The sequence below is a fragment of the Poecilia latipinna genome, unplaced genomic scaffold (genome assembly GCF_001443285.1).
Source record: "Poecilia latipinna isolate Pla-1442-1.1 unplaced genomic scaffold, P_latipinna-1.0 Scaffold1177, whole genome shotgun sequence".
NCBI classification, from domain to species: domain Eukaryota; kingdom Metazoa; phylum Chordata; class Actinopteri; order Cyprinodontiformes; family Poeciliidae; genus Poecilia; species Poecilia latipinna.
In genome coordinates, this window is record NW_015113793.1 from 342806 (window position 1) to 363784 (window position 20979).

Here is a 20979-nt window from a genome sequence, read left to right on the forward strand (position 1 = left end):
AAACAAAAGTTCTCATTTATATAAAGAAACAGTTTAACATGACTCACAGGTGTTCAATTTCAAAAAAAAAAAAAAAAAAAAAAAAAAAAAAAAACAAGTCAGGATGTAATCTTTTTCAAGTGTAAATGTGATTTATCAGAGGTTATAAATAAGAATCTGCAGTCAGTGATTTGATATTTAATGAACAATCTCACCCTCCAGCACTTGGTCATAGACTCTCTCTTCACAGGTTATGACCAGGTCGAATTTATCCTTGCACAACTGAAAGCGCTCTGGTTTTGCTTTGATGCGCTTGTTGCGGTCCAGCATGTGTAAGATCCCATTCTGTGTATATCTGATAGGTGAGGAAGTCAAGGAAAACAGCAGCAGCCACAGAAACAGAACAAAATCGCCTCCTCCCACAGCTACACACACAAATTAATGTTTTAAAAACCCTGAGAGTACTGCTCTTCAGAGACGAAAGGAAAAATGCTTTGAATAATGTTTAAAGAGCAAACAGCGCCCTCTGGTGGTGACGTCAATAACTAGGCCACAATTCAAAGAGAAAAAAACTGGCCTTCCTGTGAAATGAGGTTTAGACAACTGTGGCCATTCTGAAGAGTTTTAATTAAAATCAACATTTTCAATATATCACCTTTTTCTCCATCTTCTACTTACAGGTTATTTAATTTTTTTGTAACTATATCACAATCTTCCTACTGCGTCACAAATCAGGCATTTGCTACATTGCACAAGGTTCATAGGGTGTCTGTGCACCTTCTAGTCTAAAACTCAGAAAATAAATCTGATTTCAGTGGTTTAAAATGTGGACAAGCAGAGAAACAGTTCGATCTTCCGGCAACCAAACACTAAATCAGAGGTCTTCGACTAAAGCTCTCAAGGTCTGATGTCCTGCAACTTTTAGATGTTTCTCTGCTTCAACCCACCTGAGAAAAATTAAGAGGTGGTCAGCAGGACTATGGGGAACTGGACTGCATACTGAAAGGTGCTTCATGCATTTTATTCTGGTGTGTTGGATCCAGGAAACACCTGAAAGCTGCAGGACATCAGACCTCAAGGACTGGAGTCAAGACCCCTGATCTAGGGTTTCAGCACAATTAAAAGGAATAAATAAAAATAAATGCAAAACCTTCATGAAATAAATCCTTGCTTTTTTAAGGTTATATTTTGAGCTTTTATAACCTCGATAGTTTAAAAGTGGCTTTTCCAAATATGCTTTAGGTAATCCTAGAGGTTAGCCTAATGGAGAAATCACATTAAAAAAAAAAGTAAAGATTACTTAACTTCATTATTTAAACTTTATAAAATGATGGATTTTAGGTGTTGGAGAGCAGAATAGAGCTCATGACTAGGGAATAATTACACATGAGCAAGGTGGGAAAAAAAAACTAAACGTTTCATTCTTTTGGTGCTTTACATTTTGAAAATCCTTTATTCTGCAAATCCCTTTTTTTTATCTTTAAACCTTTTACAGTCTACATAAAGTTGAACTTTAAAGATGCTTGATGCACCTGAACTGAAATAGACAATTACTAAATAATTTCCCTTCCATGATAAGAGCATCGATCCATGTGAGCCTGAACACTTCAAATTGGCACAACTTTCACATTGTCAGATTTTTAAATAAACTGCATTTTTTGGTCAGAAATTTAAAACTTTTTAAAGTCATGGACATTAAATTATTCTGAGGCAAAAGGACTAAAAATAAGTAACATGGCTACTGGAAAACTAAGAGCATTAAGCTATAGAAAACAATCCCAGAGGTAATTTTTTTTCCAGATAAAGGTTTTCCATAAAACTTACCCAGGATTACTTACCATTAAGCTAAACTTTACCCCAAATATAGTTTACATTGACACAACAGCTTTAAACATGAGTTTTCATAGGACTTCAAATATGTATGGTTTTGTTTTCCAGCATCATACCTGCTATCCACAGGACTCTTTTTTTCCACCCACCAAAATAAAATCTACTCACCAGGCTGTGCAAAGAACCAAAGCACCAGAAACTGATCATGGTGCAAAAAACTCAAAAAATGAAACAGGGGTTTAAAAAAAGCATCTTGTGTGTGTGTGTATATATATATATATATATATATATATATATATATATATATATACACACACACACACACAAAGTAAATAGAAAAATGACAAACAGGTTACTATTGCCAACAAAATCCACTTACTGTTCTAATGCAACTGCTGATTGCAAGGTTATTTTCACACCTTATTTTACAACCATGTATCAAACATTTTCAGACTGTCTGACTTGAGGAGCTCCCATTGTTTGTGCTGTCCCAAGACGACCACCTAGCCAAACTCCAAACAAACAATACCATCCATGTAAAACTTTCAGATGGGTCATGTTTACTTAGGTGTGTGTGTGTGTGAGAAAGAGAGAGCGAAAGAAAGAAAAAAATGAGTGCGAATGGGATACAGTTCCTTGTCCTTTCGGACCAAGTCGTTGTACATCTGTTCATAAGTTGTTTTGAAGTCATACACATTAGGTTTATCCGGGGATGGACCAGGTAGCTTCACATGAGACCCAGTCCCAAATGATCGCACATCAAATCCACGTTTGCTGTAAAAAAGGAAAGGACAAGAGAATAAATACAATATTAAAATTAATTTTGTCAGCAAGATAAGCGATCATCCTATCATAGACTGTCAGTTTTTGATTAGAGAAGTGTAGAAATCCTTCTTCCTGTGCTTTAATTCAAAAAAAACTTTTTTTTATTGTAAAACAAATGGCGTCCATTCTGAACGCAAGCTATTCCTATTAAAAACACACAAGGGCAGGAAACTCCTCAGATCGTGTTATGAAAGAGCTGAATGACTGGAGTTGCACAACTGCAGTTCCTCTTCTGGAACATTTCCGTCCAGGGGGCGCTGTTAACATGTGAAGCCGGGGGGAAACAATCTAATCACTAAGGCCTTGTGTTTTAAAATCCCTGCGTCTGTTTTTTAAAAGAAAAATAAGTGCGGTCGTTTCTTTCAACCAGCACATGTAAAGCCGTGTAAACAGGATGTGTTCAGGGTGAGCTACACCCTCGGCGGGACACTCCAGAAGTGAGTCCATTGTTAGAGAGCGATAAAGGCCTGACGGACCGACACCGAGTCGGAACGGGTTGTGACCGGCTGGGAAAGCCCCTCCATACACCACAGGTTCACTTGGAGTTGGTTTTCTTGTTCTGTCTCGTCTTCCTGGCGGGTCGTCTTTACCTGAGGATATTGTGCGCTTCCATACTGCGGTTCTGGTTGCTCGAGCAAACAACCGCTACACGCAGCGGCTGGCTCGGCATTGCGACTCTCCGGCTGAGACTAACTAACACCAGCGGTCAGAAACTAAAAACTAGTGGTTCTTTTGGGTCCTGTGAGGAAAATAAAACAAACAATAAACCCTTATAGTAAGATAAAAGCCACGGCGTTTCAACTACGAACACCGTGAGCACCGCTCCCGTTCGTTTAAAGCAGGAAGTTAAAATGGCGGAACCAGAGACGCTGAAAACGGCTTTATAAGGTGATGTCATCGGGGGGGGGCGGGGCTTCGTATTACGTCAGTAAAACAAATGTTATCCAAATATTCCTTCATTAATATTGAAAAGTAGAAATAGTTAAGGTGAAAAAGTCATTAGACAAATTCAGTACACGCAAAATTATTTATTTTAAATAAATAATCAAAAATAAATAATTATTTTAAATAATTATTAAATGTATATTGAAATGTATGTTTCATCCGGATCGTACAAATAGGACCTTCAAGTTGCCATCTTTAGTTAATTATGACACTTTTGTGTATACTTATTTTATTATATCTGGTCTAAAACCATCTCTAGGTTAAATGGCGGGTACTGCAGTTGAATTTTCCTGTTGGTTACAAATGGTACACTTAGCAGATTCACTTTTTGGCACAGTGTTAAACGTGACACTCATAAAGCGTAGTTTGGCCTTGTGTTGGTCCTTCTTTGTTTGAAGGACACACACACACACACACACACACACACACACACACACACACACACACACCTTTTACTTGACATGGGTGTGTTTATTGTGATGTGACGCACAGTAAACCAATAGGAAAACAAAAATAGACAACAAATGAGAGCACTCAAAAATAACATTCATGATGTCAACATCCCCACATGCTCACATTTGGGTAACTCCCTCTGACACTGTTAATGTTTCAACTTAACAGTTCGGGTATAAAACCATGTCACTCTGTAGTGATTTTTAGCTTTGCATATGCATGATTCATTTGCGTTGTGAACACAGAGTGGAAGGGGTCTCCTACAGGTGGGGTTTGTTGCAAGACGCCTGTGAGGCTGACTATTGAGCGTAAAAAGCTGGACAAACTCCCTGGAATTACTGCAAAGCTACTGGTGATTTCACAAGTTGTTTCCAAAGTCTTCAAAAAACATTTTAAAAAGTCACTTGATCTTTTTTCTAATTACTTTTTTGTTAAAAAAAAAAAAAGCTAAACGGGTGTGAAACTTCACTGTTCACATCTCCAGTTAACCCACTTTGGTGAAATTTTTTTTAAAACTGGGGTTATGCTTTCATATGAGTATTATTTCCACTTTACCTTCTTTATTTCCATCCATTCATTTTCTATACACCCTTGTCCCTTGTGGGGTCGGGAGGGTTGCTGATGCCTATCTCCAGCTAACGTTCCAGTCTGTCACACACACTCACACCTAGGGACAATTTAGATAGGCCAGTTAACCTGACAGTCATGTTTTTGGACTGTGGGAGGAAGCCGGAGTCCCGGAGAGAACCCACGCATGCACAGGGAGAACATGCAAACTTCATGCAGAAAGACCCCAGAACCTTCTTGCTGCAAGGCAACAGCTCTACCAACTGCGCCACTATGCAGCCCACCTTCTTTATTTGCCACCTTCTTTATTTGCTTCTATTAATTTGTTTCTATTAATTATAATTATTGCTTAGGACTTTATTCTGTACCGGAATTTTTAGCTTCAAAATTCAAATTAAAAGCGTAATGTATTTATGATATTGACATATAATAAATCTGCATTCATGTGATTCTGGTGAGTTGTTTTTGAAAGTCTGGTTGTTTTAATAGCCTGCGACACTTAGTCTAGTTTCTTTCATGTTCTGGAGGCAGTGTGATGCTTTCAATGTTCTGCTAGGAAACCTTGGTTCCTGTCATCCATGTGAATAGAACTTTGAAACATGTTACCTACTTAAGCATCGCTGCAGATCATGCATACCATTTCATAGTATCATTATTCACTACTGGCTTTGTCTTCTTTCAGAAGGTTAATGCTCCTTGCCACAAATCAAAATTAATTCAGGAATGGTTTAAGGAGCACAACAGTAAGTTTAGGGAGTTGATTTGGCCTCCATATTCCTAAGATCTGAACCCTCTGGAGCTACTGCAGGATGAACTGATAAGTAAAGTCCAATCCTTGAAGAAACCAGATTGCAAGGATGTAAACTCTCTACTATCAATATCTTGGTGCTAGATACCACATCACATCACAGTGAAATGTTTTTCACTGTGCTCCTTTTCAATAAATAGGTTGCGAGGTAATGATTCCTCCAGGGTTAGCTCAGACCTTTTATTGGAAGTATTTTCCAGAACCTTCAGAGTAATTTTCAGTTCCAGGCCTCGAGCTCATGTTCTTGTTAAGGTATTTTTAGCACTCAATAGAAGATATTTTTATTTGACCTGGATGGCACAAGACGCTGCCACATGTACGCACCCAATTACACAAGGAGAACAATAAAGACAGCTGTGTGGTATTAAAAAGTACCCCATAGTTTTTTATTTGCAGTCAGCGGGACAAAAAAGGGATTCTAGCTAAAAGACGTTTGGCACAGTATTCAGAGATTGCACGCTGTTTTCTATTGCCCTTCACAGATTGTACAAACACTGTATGCAAACCTACAAGCAAAAACCAGAGATGACTGAATAAATCAAACTTAGATAGGTTATATTTCTTTCTTTCCCAACATAGACACACTCTCAGATTTATGCCCTAAGCCATTTATTGAGGCTGTTTGTATTGCTGTAGAAACGTGGCCTGATGGCACACCAGAGACAATCTGGAGCAACAAAATGACGCAGTGAACTAGTGTACTAAACACAGTTTATCAGTAATTTTGGTTCAGTGCACCCTGGCAGAGGCTTAAAAGGCGTGTTATTTGCAGAGCCACAGCAAATTGTGCTTCAATTTGGTCGTAAAATGATGAGGTGCATCTTAATACATTAGATTCTTGTTGATATTTAGATATTTTAGTAAATCAAAGTAATTTACAGATTTATTACTCATAGACTGTTGTGTCATAAGTGGTTAGTTTTGTTTACTTTGACGATGTTGACTTACAGCAAACAAAAACTCAAATTTCAATGAGAAAACTTTGATTGTACATAAAGCCAAAATAAGGCGATTTTAAAATTATTGTCTCCCATCGTCCTACTGACATTACTCCACGCATAGATTGTCAGTCAGGTGCTTTTGCTGACCAGTAAGACCATTATAATTTAACCAGTTTTTGGCAGAGTGGGAAGGTGAAAAGTTCTGAAAGTGAAATCGACATTAGCATGAAACTTGTTAGCATAAGGAAGCATAAAGTACTCTGACATTTCCTGGCATGGCTATGCTGTGGAAACTTCACACTGGATTCAAAACAGCTTTAATTTGGAGTTTTCCTGCTCTTCCTCCAGGTATTATTTTAAAAAGTAAGAAGGAACAACTAAGAAACAGTCTAGTCTGATGTCTCTGTTTAAATGTTGGATTTGTCTGTGTGTGGTGGCTCTTATGAATCTAACCCAACTCTTGGTGAACTTCACCATCTTTTCAAGGCTGAAGTTGTTGTCGATTGTCTTCCCCCATGAAACTTTCCATTAATATTCTTGGATAGTATTCTGTGAACAGCATGCTTTTTTAGGAATTACTTTTTGTGGCTTATCCCTGTTTTCCAGGATATCATTTGGGTTTTCTTAGCTGTATGCCATTATCACCAACATTAGTTTCACTTTTTTCCTAATTAAATTGCCTTTCTAATTTATTAAGAAGCACCTGTGCTGTTCGCTGAACAATAACTACCTTGTAACGATGACTGTGGGACGTGTTTATGCAGATATTCATCTTCTTTAGTCCGTCAGTGGCGTGAGTGAGTGCGGTAGGAGTAGGTGTGCTGTGTGGTGGGGCTCATGATGTTTTCTGTAATGTAGGCCACCAGCAGACAAATGATCACCAGCATCACACAGATAGCGCCCCCTACCGCCGTCATGGCGATCACAATGTCCTGCATCCCTGACGGCGGCAGCGTGAACTCCACGCAGTCCCGCTGCTCCGCTCTCCGACGCGGGCCGGACCGGGCCGGGGCCCGCAGGCAGATTCTGTACGGGATGTTCTCATGCAGCTCGGACATCATGAAGTCCCTGCAGCCCGCCGCCAGCTGCACGCCGGCGCACTCGAACTGGGTGTAGCTGCCGTTCCACCAGCAGCTCAGCTCGAACCCGCCGCGCTGGTGGCGCCGCTCACCGCCGAACACCGACCGCGGCGGAGAAGTTAAATGTGACCCAGAACCAGCGGGCTGCTCGGGAGGGCTCTGTCTGGTCTCATTGTCTCCATCGTGGCTCCACTGTAACAGCACGCTGCCATTGGTGAGCAGGTTCGCCACCAGGTTCCCCAAAGTCACCTGCGTCCTGCAGTCCTCCTTGTTGCACCTGTACCCGAACAGCGTGCGTCGAAAACAAAGCTGCCCCCAAATGCCCCCCTCTATCACCCTGTAGGCACAGATCGGTGACGCCTCCTCATCTGGTTTCGGTCTCAGCGCGCCGACAGAGACATTACTGCTGCTGTCTTTAATCAGAAATGATGGCCTGCTGTCATGACTCCGGTTGTTATTCCTACGTCTCCCCTCGGATGCTGCTGCTGAGGATGAGGATGTTTGGTGTGTTAACGCGAAGAGCAGCAGCGCCGACAGGGCGAGCAGCGATGCTCGGCGGTGGCTCGTCATCTCTCGTCCTCTGGTTGAATTATTTTCGCTCACAGTGGACCGCCGGATGGGCGATGGCACAACCATCCGAGCCGAGGTCTGCCATAGAGATCAGCTCTTCTTCTTCTTCTTTTCCCTCTCATCTGAAACAGAAAACGCATTTGGTGCATTTAAAGCGATCCCACATGAATAAGGCGATTAGAAATCGGATCAAAGTGACTCCTTGTGTGCAAACCACTTACGTGTTTCTGCAGGACAGAGGAGCCGCTCTCTCCTTCCTGTCTGGCTTCACGTAAATGGCTTTGATGCCTGTTTGAGAGGGTGCACGTGAAGGAGCGCTCGCCGCAGCGTGCTGGAGAGCGTGGGTGCGTGCGTGAAATATTTGGAGTCATCAGCAGCAGGTGGACGATGAGTCATCGTCCCACTCAATGCTCCAGGTGTGGGTCAGATTCCTGGAAACGCAGCTGGAGGAAAAGCTGTTACTCTTCTGAACAAACGTGAATTTATGAATGTTTTCCTTAATAACAAAATACATTTATGTTTATTATCTTACACATTTAATTCATATGTATACATTTAGAAGTGGAGAGAGATAAATTAAGTAGGGGCTGCAACTAACGATTATTTTAGCAATCGATTATTCTGACATTAATCAGCTGATAGGATAAAAATGTCCACGTTACACAGATTTTTTTACTTAACCCATTAAGCTTTTTTAGTTCAGTAGTGGAAATAATTAAAAAGATACAAATGAACAAATAATGAAAAAAACTTTTTTATTGAATTAAAATGTATTTTATTTTATAACAATAAAATATTTATAGAAATAAACATTTTATTGCCATTTCTTTTATGAATTTGAACAAAGGAAGCTAAAACCTTTTCATTTAAAGAGTTTGGAGCTAGAAACAAAGTGTTTTTTATTTTAAATGTATATCTATGTAAATATTTTCATACAGATACAAATATATTACAGTTTTGGCTTAATGTCCTCTGAATATACTGATTTTTCATCAAACTGCCTTTTTTCAGTCTGTATGTACTGCAGTTAACAATTAATCTATTAGCTGACAATTTTTTTAATTAATATTTATTTGTTCATTTATTTAATTTTTGTGCTTGTCTTTTTCTTATAACTGGCACATAATATAAATGTCTTTCTGCAGTAAAGGGTACAATGGGAACCATATTGGATTATTGTTAGATTATTTGTGTCACTAACGAATTAAATGAAAAGGTTGTAAACATCTATTATGAAGTCCAGCCGCAGTTTCTCCGTTGTATTCAGGTCTGGACTTTATAATGCTAATATAGCATTATAAACTATTAGCTCTGGAGCTCTGCATTTAGCTCCATCCATCATAATGCTGCCACCACCATGTTTTAGGGATGTTGCATTCAGGATGATGTGCAGCATTTGTTGTGCAAATAGGTAAAAAAAAAAAGAGAGAATATATTCTTTCAAATGTTTGCTGTATCAGCTCCTTTCAAAGGAGGAAATCTTGGCTGCTCGTTAATAATGGCCTCTAATGGAAATATTTAAATTGTGGTGAAATGCTTCATTGCTCTTTACTTCAGTGCTTAGCTAAGTTTACTCCATGACATCATCACCGTGTCCCACTGGAAGCTCAGTGAATAATTAGTACCAAGGGAGAGAATGAAAGGCTGATTAACATGAAAAAAATGCTGAATTTGTTAGTTCACTTCCTGGACGGTTCATGGTGTGCATGACTGAATTAACTTCTCTCTCTTTACTCTTAAACAGAATAAATAAAAACAAAAAGAAAAACAAAGAGTCTGTATTAAAAGATAAAAAACAGTGTATCAGTGTGTGGAGTGGAACAGATAAAATGTTGAGCTGAAACAATATAGAGACATAACAGTTTAAAATAAGATAAGATCAGATCTATCTATCTATCTATCTATCTATCTATCTATCTATCTATCTATCTATCGAAAACTGGCAGGATTAAATAAGTTACTCCTGTCTAAGCTCATTATCAAACAAATCGTAATCAAAATATTATATTTTGGCATTTGAATTGTGAATATGTTAAAAATAGAGTAAACTACACAGATAAGTACTGAACTATTAGTTTTTAGTTCATGTGTAAATAATGTGATTAAACTTGTTGATGCAGCAGTTCTGTTGGTCTGTGTCACATGGGACGTGTTGATGTTTTGGATTAACTGGACCGTGAACATGGTCAGCAGAGATTTGTCATGTGTGATGGATTTAATCATTTGTCTGTATGAACTCGTATAAAACAGTCCCGCGGTGAGGAGCAGCTCACTGTGCGTGACCCCTCTGACCCGAGTCTGAAAGGAAAGGATGACGCCATGTCAGAGATTCTCACTGTAGACGCTATTCTGTTTGGCCTCTTGGTTTTTTCTGGGATTTTGGGAAACATCTTGGTCATCCATGTGGTGAGAGAGCAAATATCTGTTTAGTGTATGAGTGGGAGGTTTTTTCGCAAAATCTTACCAGGCATTTTTGTTTTAGTTTCTAGTGAAAATATCTCAGTAAACTTTAAACAAGACAAAACAAGAAACCTTTCAGTGAGATAGCTTGTTTTATATCAATAATGTTGATGAAAAAGTGTTTTTTCAACTGGATTTTTCAAAAACTTAACTCAAGGTCATATACAGCTCTGGAAAAAAATAAGAGGCCACTTTAAATGATCAGTTTCTCTGATTTTACTTTTTATAGGTATATGTTTGAGTAAAGTGAACATTGTTATTTTATTCTATGAACTACTGACAACATGCCTCTGAAATTATAAGCAAAAATTTAGTATTTATTTACAGAAAATGAAAAATAATTAAAATAACCAAAACGATGCAGTGCTTTCAGACCTCAAATAATGCAAAGAAAACAAGTTCATGTTCATTTAGAAACAACAATACTGATGTTTTAACTCAGAAATCCAAATTTGGTGGAATAACCAGGTTTTCAATGGGGTTCACTGCAGTGGGCTCTTATTTTTTTCTAGAGTTGTATCTTGCTGAAAAGTTACTTGTAAATTAGTTTTGTTTTATTTCAGGTGATATTTGCATTAGAAACCAAACAAAATACTGTTGTGTTTTAGCAGTGATTGACTCCAGGCTGTTGTCTTTCTCCTCTCAGGTGTTTCAATCTGCTTTGGAGAGTCCGTCTCGGAGACTCCCTCCTTCCGACACCATCCTGGTCCACCTGTCTCTGGCCAACCTGCTCACCTCTCTTTTCCGCACCGTGCCCATATTCATGTCCGACCTGGGCCTGGACGTGTCCCTGTCTCCGGGCTGGTGCAGGATCTTCATGCTGCTGTGGGTGTGGTGGCGAGCCGTGGGCTGCTGGGTGACGCTGACGCTCAGCATCTTCCACTGCGCCACCCTGAGGCGACAACATGTCACCTTTGGACCTCTAACTCTGCAGAGGGAGCGGCGGAGGGTGTGGGTGGTGTTGGGACTGGTGTGGGGCGCTAACCTGGCCTTCTCAATCCCGGCGCTGCTGTTCACCACTCACATTGAAAGCAACGCCACCATGGAGCTGATGGTGATCAGCTGCACCACTCGCCCTCTGCTGGGCTGCGTCTGGAAGTTCCCCAGCGACCGACAAGGCTTGGCCTTCGCATCCACTTCTCTTGCGCTCAACGAGATTCTGCCGCTGGTTGTGATGGTTTTCACCAACTTGGCGACCCTTCACTCCCTGGCCAAGCACATCCGAGCCGTTATCTCGGAGTCAGGAAGCCACGGGGAGCTGGACAAACACGTGTCCACTGAGCGTAAGGCCGCTCATGTAATCATGTGTCTGGTGTCTCTCTTTGTGGTCTGCTGGGTCCTGCAGGTCGCCGCGGTGACCTACTACAACCACGACGGTGGGCAACATGCCGAGGGGCTGCTAACCGTGGCCCACTTCTCTGCTTCGCTGTTTGTGGGATTCAGTCCGCTTGTGGTGGCCCTGGGACACGGAAAGCTGAGGAGGAAAATCAGGAGCATGATTCTGGTGTGGACCAACGTCCCTCTCAGCCAGGAGGCTGAAAGCGGGAGAAAATCCCCCAAAACGAGCGGAAAACAAATCAGTTTTGTTGCTCAGAAAGAGGTTAAGGTTAAAAAGGTCAAAGACAAAGTTATACCACGCAGATAGTGAAGGTAAAATATTTCTTTCTTCACTGGGTAAATCAAAAATCACTTATCATTTTCAATTCCTTTAACTTATTTATTGGAACTCATTTATTTAATCTAAACAAACAAAACAAATCAATTTCTCATTTCATCTGTACAGATTGTTTGCACATATTGTTGCTCAGTAGTGGATTTCATTTGGCTTATACGGCTCTCCACCCAGGGCGGCACAGAATGTAGGGCATCACAAACTGTCCCAAAAATAAAAGGTTCTGCCAAAAATTAGTTTTCTGTTGCTTTTTTGGGACATTTTATGAGTGTGGAGTGGGTTTCTCTCAGTTAAAAAAATGTACTAAAATCTCCCAGTTTAATGGGAGAGTTTAGTGTGTTAATTTTTTTTTTTTTTTTTTTTAGTTTTTAAGGGTTCAGAAAAGTTACAAATGTGCAAATTTACAATTTTTCTTGCATAGTGAACACTGCTGGGTGTGTTTGTTTCTTGGTTGTGTGGGGTGGGAAACAAAATGAGAGGTTCATCCTGTGTGATTGATTCAAAAACAATCATGTTGATTCGCTGAAATTTTCCAGTAGCTAAATTACACATGAAAATCATAAAATATAAAAACAAATAATCGGACACATCAGAAACTGTCCTACAAGACGTTATTTTTTATCTTTGGTTTATTCACTTTGTTTGTTGAATGATATCAGCATTTTTAACTTGTTTTGTTTAAATATTAAGGTTAAATTGAGCTGTTTACTCATTTTGAAAGACCTTTGTAATCAACCAAGCCACATATTAAATTAAAAAGAAATGGCCACGCAGTAAATATACATTCATTTCCATGAGTCAAACTCATGAGTGTTTCACAAAAGTATTGACACGCTTTCAATGTTTTTACACAGAGTCGATATCTTGCAGAACCATCTTTGCTGCAAGTCTTAGGGCTGATCTCTCTACTACTATCTACATCAAGAATGAAATTTTTATCCGGTTTCCTTTGCAGAATAGCTAATGTGTTGTCATCTCAACTGGATTTACGATGGATTTTGATTGGGTAATTTCTACCTCATGAACATGCTTAACAAATTCCATGTAGTTTTAAGGAGTCCTGCCTGAAAGAGGACATCAGAAAAATGCTGCAAGCAAACAAGAACTTCCGTTTTATATAGCAAGTTTGCACCATTTCATACTATTCATTTTTGCAATTTTCTGCATTTTCCCTTTTGCTTCTATTTCTTGTGATCGCTGTAGTTTCCCTTTGGATTAGTCTTTTGAAAAATTGCAGCATTTTTCTGTTGCATTTGTGGTTTTTGGTGTTTGTGTGTTTTGGAGTTTGCATCATTCCGGTGTGTGCTGCTCATTTGTACCTGTCGACCGATGCAGTAAAGAAGGGGGAAAACACATTTGCCCCATATATCAGATCTTCAAGCATGAAGACATGTGAGAAAGTTCAAGAAGCATGGATAATTTTGCGAGGCATTGCATCCACTCTAACAAACACTTTGAACAACAGGTGGATGGAGGATTTCCTGGGATTGTTTTGTGGCCTAAAGGACCAAATGTTGCTCTTCACCCAGAAAATGTCAGTCAGAGACAGAAGACTTCATGCACGAACGAAGCCGGCGGTGGCCGATTGCCAGGACAACAGGCGACATGGCGATGAAGATGATGTTTGCGAAGCGAGCGATGACCAGCAGAAACTCAGCTGAGGAGCCTCGGTTGTAGTTGAAATAGTTGACAGAGATGATGCTGGTTCCCCAAGATACGATGAAAAGCAAGACAAGAGCAAGAATCACCTAGGAAAGAAAAGAAATTCATCCATAGAAGATCGAAAATAAACCATTGAAATAAATACTGTTCCAGCACTCTTGGAACAGTATTTGGACTCTAGGATATGTCTCACCTTGGCGGCTCGCCTCTCTGCTGGCACTCGTTTTAAAACAGGTGCGTCCTGAACAGAGCTCCTTGACCGGCCGTGGGTGTAGAGAGTGTAGAGAGACGTCATGTTGGTGACCGCCATCAAGATGATTGGGAATATTTCATGGATCGCCATGGATGTGGTGGCGTAGGCCAGGCCGGAGTAGTTTGACGGGAAGTTCCACACACAGCCCAGCAGGGGGCGCGTTGTGCTGCTCACCAACATGAGAGTCTGAGATCAAAAGAGGAGGAAGAAGAAATGCAAATTACAAAGATGATCCGTCCATTGCTTATATCCAGGTAATCTTTCTGGGTTGTGGTCTCTTTGTGCAAACTCTTTTTTTCACCATGACATTCATACATTTCTAAATGTCAGCTAATTCACTAGCTAAATATTTAGTTTACAAATAAAATATTTAACTTTCAAATTAAATATTTAGTAAGGAAGCTAAATACTGAGTTGGCAAACTAAATATTTAGTTCTCAAATAAACATCTAATGTTTAGTTTGTAACTAAATATTTAGCTAGCAAAATAAGTATTTCATTTGGAGCTAAATACGTAGTCTGAACACATATTTAGCTCAGACCTAACAGTTAGGAACTAAATATTTAATTGAAAGTTAAATATTTAGCTTGTTAATTAAATATTTAGTTTGGAACTCTGATATTTATAAATGTATAAATAAATTGTGAAAATATAACTTCATAAATGAACAAAAGTCATGTTTTTGGATTGTGATTTCTGGAGAAGCTGGAGAGAATAGTCCGCATTTGAATAACAGGGTTTTAGCTTAATAATATTATAGTTGTGAAGTTTGTCAAAACTGGTTTATTTATTCTTCAAATTCATTTTGCGTAGTCAAAAAGTTATTTTCTCCCGACATTTTTATGTAGCTCTTGACGGTTGGTGGTTACCATAGCAACCTGTATCTGGCAGCTCCTCCCCCTTTCCTGTTGCTATTTTTAACTGTCAGAATCAACTCTGTGTTTTTCTTTACAAGTATTTTAACACATACTTTAAACAAATTTAATTATACAGATCACTTTTTGTGTAATTTTGCAATATTTTGCATATGTTTTTTGGTGTTATAGTTAATGTGCATTTTAGCTGTGTTTAATTTCACAACTGTTAACTGCTGTTAACTGCTCATTGGGAGCCATTGCTCTGTAGTTTGTTTAAGGTTATTTATTGTATTTAAAAACATGCAAACTTCGTGTTTGTCTCACCTCTGTGGTGTTTTCATTGCCACTGGTGGAGAAGATATGAGCAGGAATGGAGTAAAGAAGGTTTAAAATCCACATGATGGCCAGGCTCAGCAGCAGGGTCCTATATGTGCTCCACGGCCCCTGGAGGTGTCCAATAGTCGGAGCCACGCGCTTCAGAGTGTGGAGGTGAAACGCGCTGAGGAAGAATGTTGACCACACGTTGACTGACCGTAACCAGACCCAGACTCCCATCAGGAACTGACACCAGCTTTTGGAGGAGTACAGCTGGAAAAGAGATATTTGATTGGGTGAGTTTTGTGTGTTTTCATGTCTTGGAGCGCACTCTACATTGAGATCATAGGGCCGATGGACAATAAATCAATAATGATATAAATTGTGATCAATATCAATAAATAGAATGTCTGATGGAAAATACAGAATTCAGGAATATTAACTGAACTCTGATCCAGAACCACATAGCATTCTGGGGGATGTAGGCAAAGCTGGTGGAATCAACTAACTCACTCACTCTTTGGTTACCTAGCAACTCACTCCCTCTTCGGTTACTTAGCAACAGCCTGTTGAATAACTTATGCAGCAGTCGTCTAGTGTTTTGCTACTGTGCCTCATAACTGCTTAAAAATAAAAACCAATGTTGTGGACTGAAGACAGTGGATGAAACAGGAACGGTCACTCCACCAAATCTGTCTCCCAGTCTGTGTTTATTCGATATCAGCTGTTCTGAATTGGTGCAATCAACTGCCTGCTTTGGTTTCCAGGTATTGTCAGATTGTTGTGTTTTCTAACCTTATGCTTGGAATCTTTTGGCCTTTTTACCCTATATTGCCTTCAGTTTGGTTTGGTTTTAAAGTTTGTCTGCCTACCTCCTGCCACGTCAACAATTAATGACACCCTTTCAGTCCACAGCAGTGTGGTACTGTCTTTAATTTGGACAAGTGACACTGTTGTCCCAGTTGCTTTCTGATGGACTCAAGCCTTGGTTCACCCTGGGTTGTTCTTGAACATCCCAACAGATTTAGTTTAATCTAAAAGGTTGACAGTTTGGGTCAAACGGTTGAAATAATTCAGTATTTACACAGAACAATTAGGAACATAAAGGTTACATTAAGCTAGGAGAACAGCTCGTAACCTCATCTGTCTTGAAGAATCTGTGAAATAAAATGTGACATTCTTGTCAGGAAACCAACTAAGACACATAAACCAGCTCTGGAAAGAGGAGATAACAAATATATGAACTCAGAACAGTGGCAGAAGCTTGCCGATGGCTACAAAAGAGTCGGTGTCTTGAGTAACTTTATACAGGATGCATTAATTCACGCTTGTATTTATAATTTTGAACTTATATGAAATAGAGCCAATTTCCAGTTTAATGAAACTTTTGTATCCAGTTACTTTGTTTAAAATTTGTTGACATTTTGTGTTCTGAAATTAATCAACACTGAAAAAAGGGTGGTTAAAGAAGCTGTAGTCCAGATATAATGACATGAAGTAAATATTTGAGCTAGTTCCACAAGTAAAACTCTTTTCAGCGGTTTGCTTCCCAAACACACTTTAGGTTTTAGTTTTTTGAGCAACACATCAGATGCATATTTGAACAGTTCATACCTTGAAGCCCAGGTCAGAAATGATAAGCAGCAGGTTCCTCACAATGGACACCATTAGATTGGACACTGCCAAATTGACAATAATGATGTCCGAGTTATGACCCGGCCCACGATCCATCAACACACTCTTTCCAATCACTCCTATCACAATAGAATTACCCACAATTCCCAGAGCCACCAAAATGATGTAAAAGGCGCTCTGTGCGGGGGAAACACCGGTGCGAAGTCCCATCCCCACAAGCTTAGTGGTTGACTCTTGCTGCATATCTTGAGTCGTTTCAAAATTTTGAATTTCTGAACCCATGTCAGCATTCCGGCCCAAATTAAGTTCCCTCTTCATTGTGAATGTTTACTGAGAAAGTCCAAATCAGGTGAACTTCCAAGCATACCGCTAATATGTACAACCCGAAGAAGATCCTACCAGTGACATCACAGCGGAAAATGGACCTTTTGGTTCCACCTACCGATGAGCCAATCTCCACGTGGGCCAGAGGAAGCCACAAAGCATCACAATGTTTTCAACCTTAGGGAGATTAAGGTGTGTGTTAATGAAACACAAGAGATTAATCAATTTCCTTGAGCAAATTGTGCTTGAGTTGCAGCTTTCCATCTTTCACCACCAACCTGAAGGAAGTGCGACGTTTTTGTTAGCAGGTAACGCTCGGAGAGATATTTACTCACAGATTTTAACCAGGTTCAGGCCTGGTATGGGTAAAAAAATGGACCAATAACCTCACATTTATTTTTATAATGTAATAATAATCATTAGTGTAGAAAGCTTAATATACTTGTTTGGAGAGCCCCTCTTTTTTACATGCTAAACTAGCTTCAAAACAAGGTTGAAACTGAAAACATTTTGGGCTCTTATATCAGAAATAAGTATTTTTTTTAGCAAATTAAGTACTGTCATTCCAATAAAATACATATAAATAAATAAATAATGGTTTCACTTTATCTTAAAATGGTTTGTACGTGTATACACCATATCACACATACTTGTATTTCCTGAGGTAATAAACACACTGTGTTTGTTTCTAAACCTTTGACTTTAACTGCATGTGCAAAATAAGATCAAGTTCAACAAGCACAACATTTTTCCATGAGTTGCTTCCACTGCATATTTTTACTTTTTTATCAATATATCAGATGTTTTTGTAAGCAGTTCATACCTTGAAGCCCAGGTCTGAAATGATAAGCAGTATGTTCCTGATAAAAGACACCATGAGGTTGGACACGGCCAAATTAACGATAATAATGTCCGAGTGATGTCTTGTGCTGCGCTCCACCATCACACCCTTTCCAATGACTCCAAACACAGTGATATTACCCACAATTCCTAGAGCCACCAGGATAATATGGAAGACTGTCAGTGCAGGAGACAAAGGTGTACGAAGTCCCATTCCCACAAGTTTTTTGGTCGTCTCTTGCTCCATAATTTCAGTCGTTGTGTTAAAATGTTGAATTTCTGAACTCATGTCAGCATCTCGCCCCAAATCAAGCTCCACCTTCATTGTGAATGTTTACTGAGAAACTCAAATCAGCCTTCAAAGAACACCGACACCCAGTTAAGCATCAGGGAATCAACCAGCTTTGGGGTTTTGTTTTTCCTGAAACTGAAGAAGCTCCGTCTGGTGACGTCACAGCTAAAAATTGATTTCTTGGTTCCACCTTCCGACGGTTTGACTTCCTTGTGAATCACAGAAAGATATAAAGCATCACAATTTTTTCAACCTCTGGGAAACTAAGGTGTGTGTTAATGAACCACGAGAGATTAATCAACTTCCCTGAGGAAAAGGTGCTTGCTTTGCATCTTTACTCCTTACACCATCAGCCTGAAGGAAGTACAGACCTTTAATTACTTGTAGCAGAGTTTCTGCTGATCAGGAAATATCTGATTGATTTTTATTCACAGGTTTATGCCCTTATGTCCAGATTTTTGGGTGGTTTGGTTCTTTTACCCATTCTTTAAAATAGGAACTACAATATGGAGCAGCAATAGGTTTTGTTTGGTTATGGAAAGAAAATTCTTAATAAAGTTAGTATTTTAGATCAAAATACCAAGACGGGGCACCACCTGATTATCAGGAAATAATATCCAGCTAGCTTTCAGTCGCTCAGTTATGAATACCAGCCTGGTCAGGTGTGGCATTACAGAAAAATAGATGAAATGAAGTCGCACACACCAAGCCCTGCACATACACAGAATAAATACAGACAACTTCTCTCCAAAATCTAATAATTTACTTACAAACATCCACCAGTTCCAGTCTGCTCTGCAGAACCAGAACCAGAACCAAACACTGGAGAAGCAGCATTCATATTCTATGCACCACAAATCTGCAATAAACGTCTGGAAAACTGCAAAACTGCTGAAACAGTGAGTTCCTTTAAATCTACTTTTAGTCCTTTAGACCAGTGGTCCCCAACCTTTTTATTACCGCGGACCGGTCAAGACTTGCAAATTTTGCTGCGGCCCGGGTGGGATGAACAGTCAGATAAGGCTTCTGCATGTTGGTATTCCTGCTAAATCCTGAATATGCCCAATTTGGGTTGTCTTGGCCCTTTTATCGCAGCCTGTGGGGTTTACCCTGACTGGGAACGAGAATACAACCTGCTGTATGTGACAGGTAGCCAATCAAAAAGCGTGGTGACGTAAGAACAGAGGGGAAGACCAAACAGCTGACATATCGCGCAACTGAGAGTCCGGTGGATATCAGAGATGACATGTGAAAATGTTTATTATTATATGTAAAGGTCATTATTATATATGTTTATTATGTTTATTCAGTTAAAATATTAACTATGAAAAAACATAGTTGCCTCCAAATCATAGTGCAGCAAATAGAGCGGCTGCTCCCGCTGTCTTTTATCCACTGCCTTTTATTTTTGTTACGTCTTTTATCTCTTAAAATGAGTCCACAAACTATCACGATTGCTTCTACATCGTCATCCGTGTTTGGTTATTCTAAATTCCTGTATGTTATGTTGGGGGTTTTACTGGATTATCCTCTGGAATCGGAGTAGATAAAATATCCGATGAGATTAAACTTTTGCAGCAGGTCATTTTGTTTAAGATTTGTTGACAGTTTTTGCTCTAAATGAATAAACTCTGCCATGAGAATAGCTCAAAGAAGCTCTTTAAAGTCCAGATATGATGACATTTCTGCTAACAGTGAGTGGACCGAAACTCTATGTGCAAAATGAGAGCTAATTCAACAAGCAAAACGCTTTTTTTTATTCTTTTCCATCCATAATTTTTAGTTTTTTGAGCAGCACATCAGATGTTTGTGTAAGTGGTTCATACCTTTAAGCCCAGGTCCGAAAAGATAAGCAACACGTTCCTCAAAAGTAAAACCATGAGGTTGGACACGGCCAAATTAATGATAACAATGTCCGAGTGATGTCTCGTGCTGCGCTCCACCATCACACCCTTTCCAGTGACTCCAAACACAATGATATTACCCACAATTCCTAGAGCCACCAGAATAATGTGGAAGGCACTCAGTGCATCGGGCAGAAGTGTGCTAAGTCCTTTCCCAACAAGTTTGGTTGTTGCCTTTTGCTCCATGTCGTGACCTACTGAGTTAAATTTTTTAATTTCTGGACTCATGTCAGCAGCATCTCGCCATAAATGAAGCTCCACCTTCATTGTGAATGTTTACCAAGAAAATCCAAATCAGCTTTCCAAGAAAACTGCATATATAACTTAAGCATCAGGGAATCAATCAGCTTGGATATATTTACATCTTTCCACTGCAGCAAAACCTGAAGAAAATCATTTGCGTGACATCATAGCAGAAAACTGACCTTTTGGTTTCACATTCCCATGATTTTACATCCAAATGGACCATAAAAAGCCATAAAGCATCACAATGTTTTCAGCCTCAGGGAGATTAAAGTGTGTGTTAATGAAACACAGGAGATTAATCAACTCCCCTGAGCAAAATGTGCTTGAGTTGCAACTTCAGACTTTGCACCTGAAGGAAATGAAGACATTTTTGTGTGCATGCATCCACCTGCAGCAGGTTGTCTGCTGGTTAACAGAAGATCTCACACTTCATTTTTAAAAAGCTGAAAACAAAATAGAAAGTAAAATTAAGTCACAAATGTGACAAAATGTGTTGTTGATCAAGATAAATACAAGCAATG

The 20979-nt window shown here is 39.5% G+C and overlaps 4 protein-coding genes across 4 annotated transcripts in view; 1 reads left to right on the top strand and 3 right to left on the bottom strand.

Annotated features, from left to right (window-relative positions):
• The window catches only part of ssu72 (SSU72 homolog, RNA polymerase II CTD phosphatase), a 7799-nt gene extending 4284 nt beyond the window's left edge, over positions 1–3515 (bottom strand). The window contains exons 1-3 of the mRNA XM_015053406.1: positions 3225–3515; positions 2440–2583; positions 195–334 (exon numbers count right to left, since the gene is read on the bottom strand). Coding sequence (XP_014908892.1) covers positions 195–334; positions 2440–2583; positions 3225–3304 — 364 coding nt within the window. The 5' untranslated portion in view covers positions 3305–3515. The remainder of the gene's footprint in view (positions 1–194; positions 335–2439; positions 2584–3224) is intronic.
• A 2251-nt stretch (positions 3516–5766) lies between these two features.
• On the bottom strand, positions 5767–8703 carry fndc10 (fibronectin type III domain containing 10). The gene is made up of 2 exons (XM_015053410.1): positions 8219–8703; positions 5767–8119 (listed from the first exon to the last, which is right to left on the bottom strand). The coding sequence occupies exon 2, from the start codon at positions 8061–8063 to the stop codon at positions 7134–7136; it is 930 nt and encodes a 309-aa protein (XP_014908896.1). The 5' UTR covers positions 8064–8119; positions 8219–8703; the 3' UTR covers positions 5767–7133.
• Positions 8704–10295: 1592 nt separating this feature from the next.
• On the top strand, positions 10296–12621 carry ora4 (olfactory receptor class A related 4). Its single transcript, XM_015053355.1, has 2 exons — positions 10296–10403; positions 11104–12621. Exons 1-2 carry the CDS (start codon positions 10317–10319, stop codon positions 12100–12102), a joined length of 1086 nt encoding a protein of 361 aa, XP_014908841.1. The 5' UTR covers positions 10296–10316; the 3' UTR covers positions 12103–12621.
• A 130-nt stretch (positions 12622–12751) lies between these two features.
• Positions 12752–20360, bottom strand: LOC106960314 (melanopsin-like). Its single transcript, XM_015053354.1, has 4 exons — positions 20135–20360; positions 15227–15490; positions 13985–14230; positions 12752–13877 (listed from the first exon to the last, which is right to left on the bottom strand). The coding sequence occupies exons 1-4, from the start codon at positions 20252–20254 to the stop codon at positions 13665–13667; spliced, it is 843 nt and encodes a 280-aa protein (XP_014908840.1). The 5' UTR covers positions 20255–20360; the 3' UTR covers positions 12752–13664.
• Between the last annotated feature and the right edge of the window lie 619 nt (positions 20361–20979).

Bases quoted from the DNA above. Each gene is read 5' to 3' on its own strand.
- fndc10 (XM_015053410.1), bottom strand. From the start codon at position 8,063: ATGGTTGTGCCATCGCCCATCCGGCGGTCCACTGTGAGCGAAAATAAT.
- ora4 (XM_015053355.1), top strand. From the start codon at position 10,317: ATGTCAGAGATTCTCACTGTAGACGCTATTCTGTTTGGCCTCTTGGTT. The intron at 10,404-11,103 runs GTGAGAGAGCAA...TTCTCCTCTCAG, and splicing joins ACATCTTGGTCATCCATGTG to GTGTTTCAATCTGCTTTGGA.
- LOC106960314 (XM_015053354.1), bottom strand. From the start codon at position 20,254: ATGGTGGAGCGCAGCACGAGACATCACTCGGACATTGTTATCATTAAT. The intron at 15,491-20,134 runs GTATGAACCACT...TCTCTTTTCCAG, and splicing joins TTTCGGACCTGGGCTTAAAG to CTGTACTCCTCCAAAAGCTG. The intron at 14,231-15,226 runs GTGAGACAAACA...TTTTGATCTCAG, and splicing joins GCAATGAAAACACCACAGAG to ACTCTCATGTTGGTGAGCAG.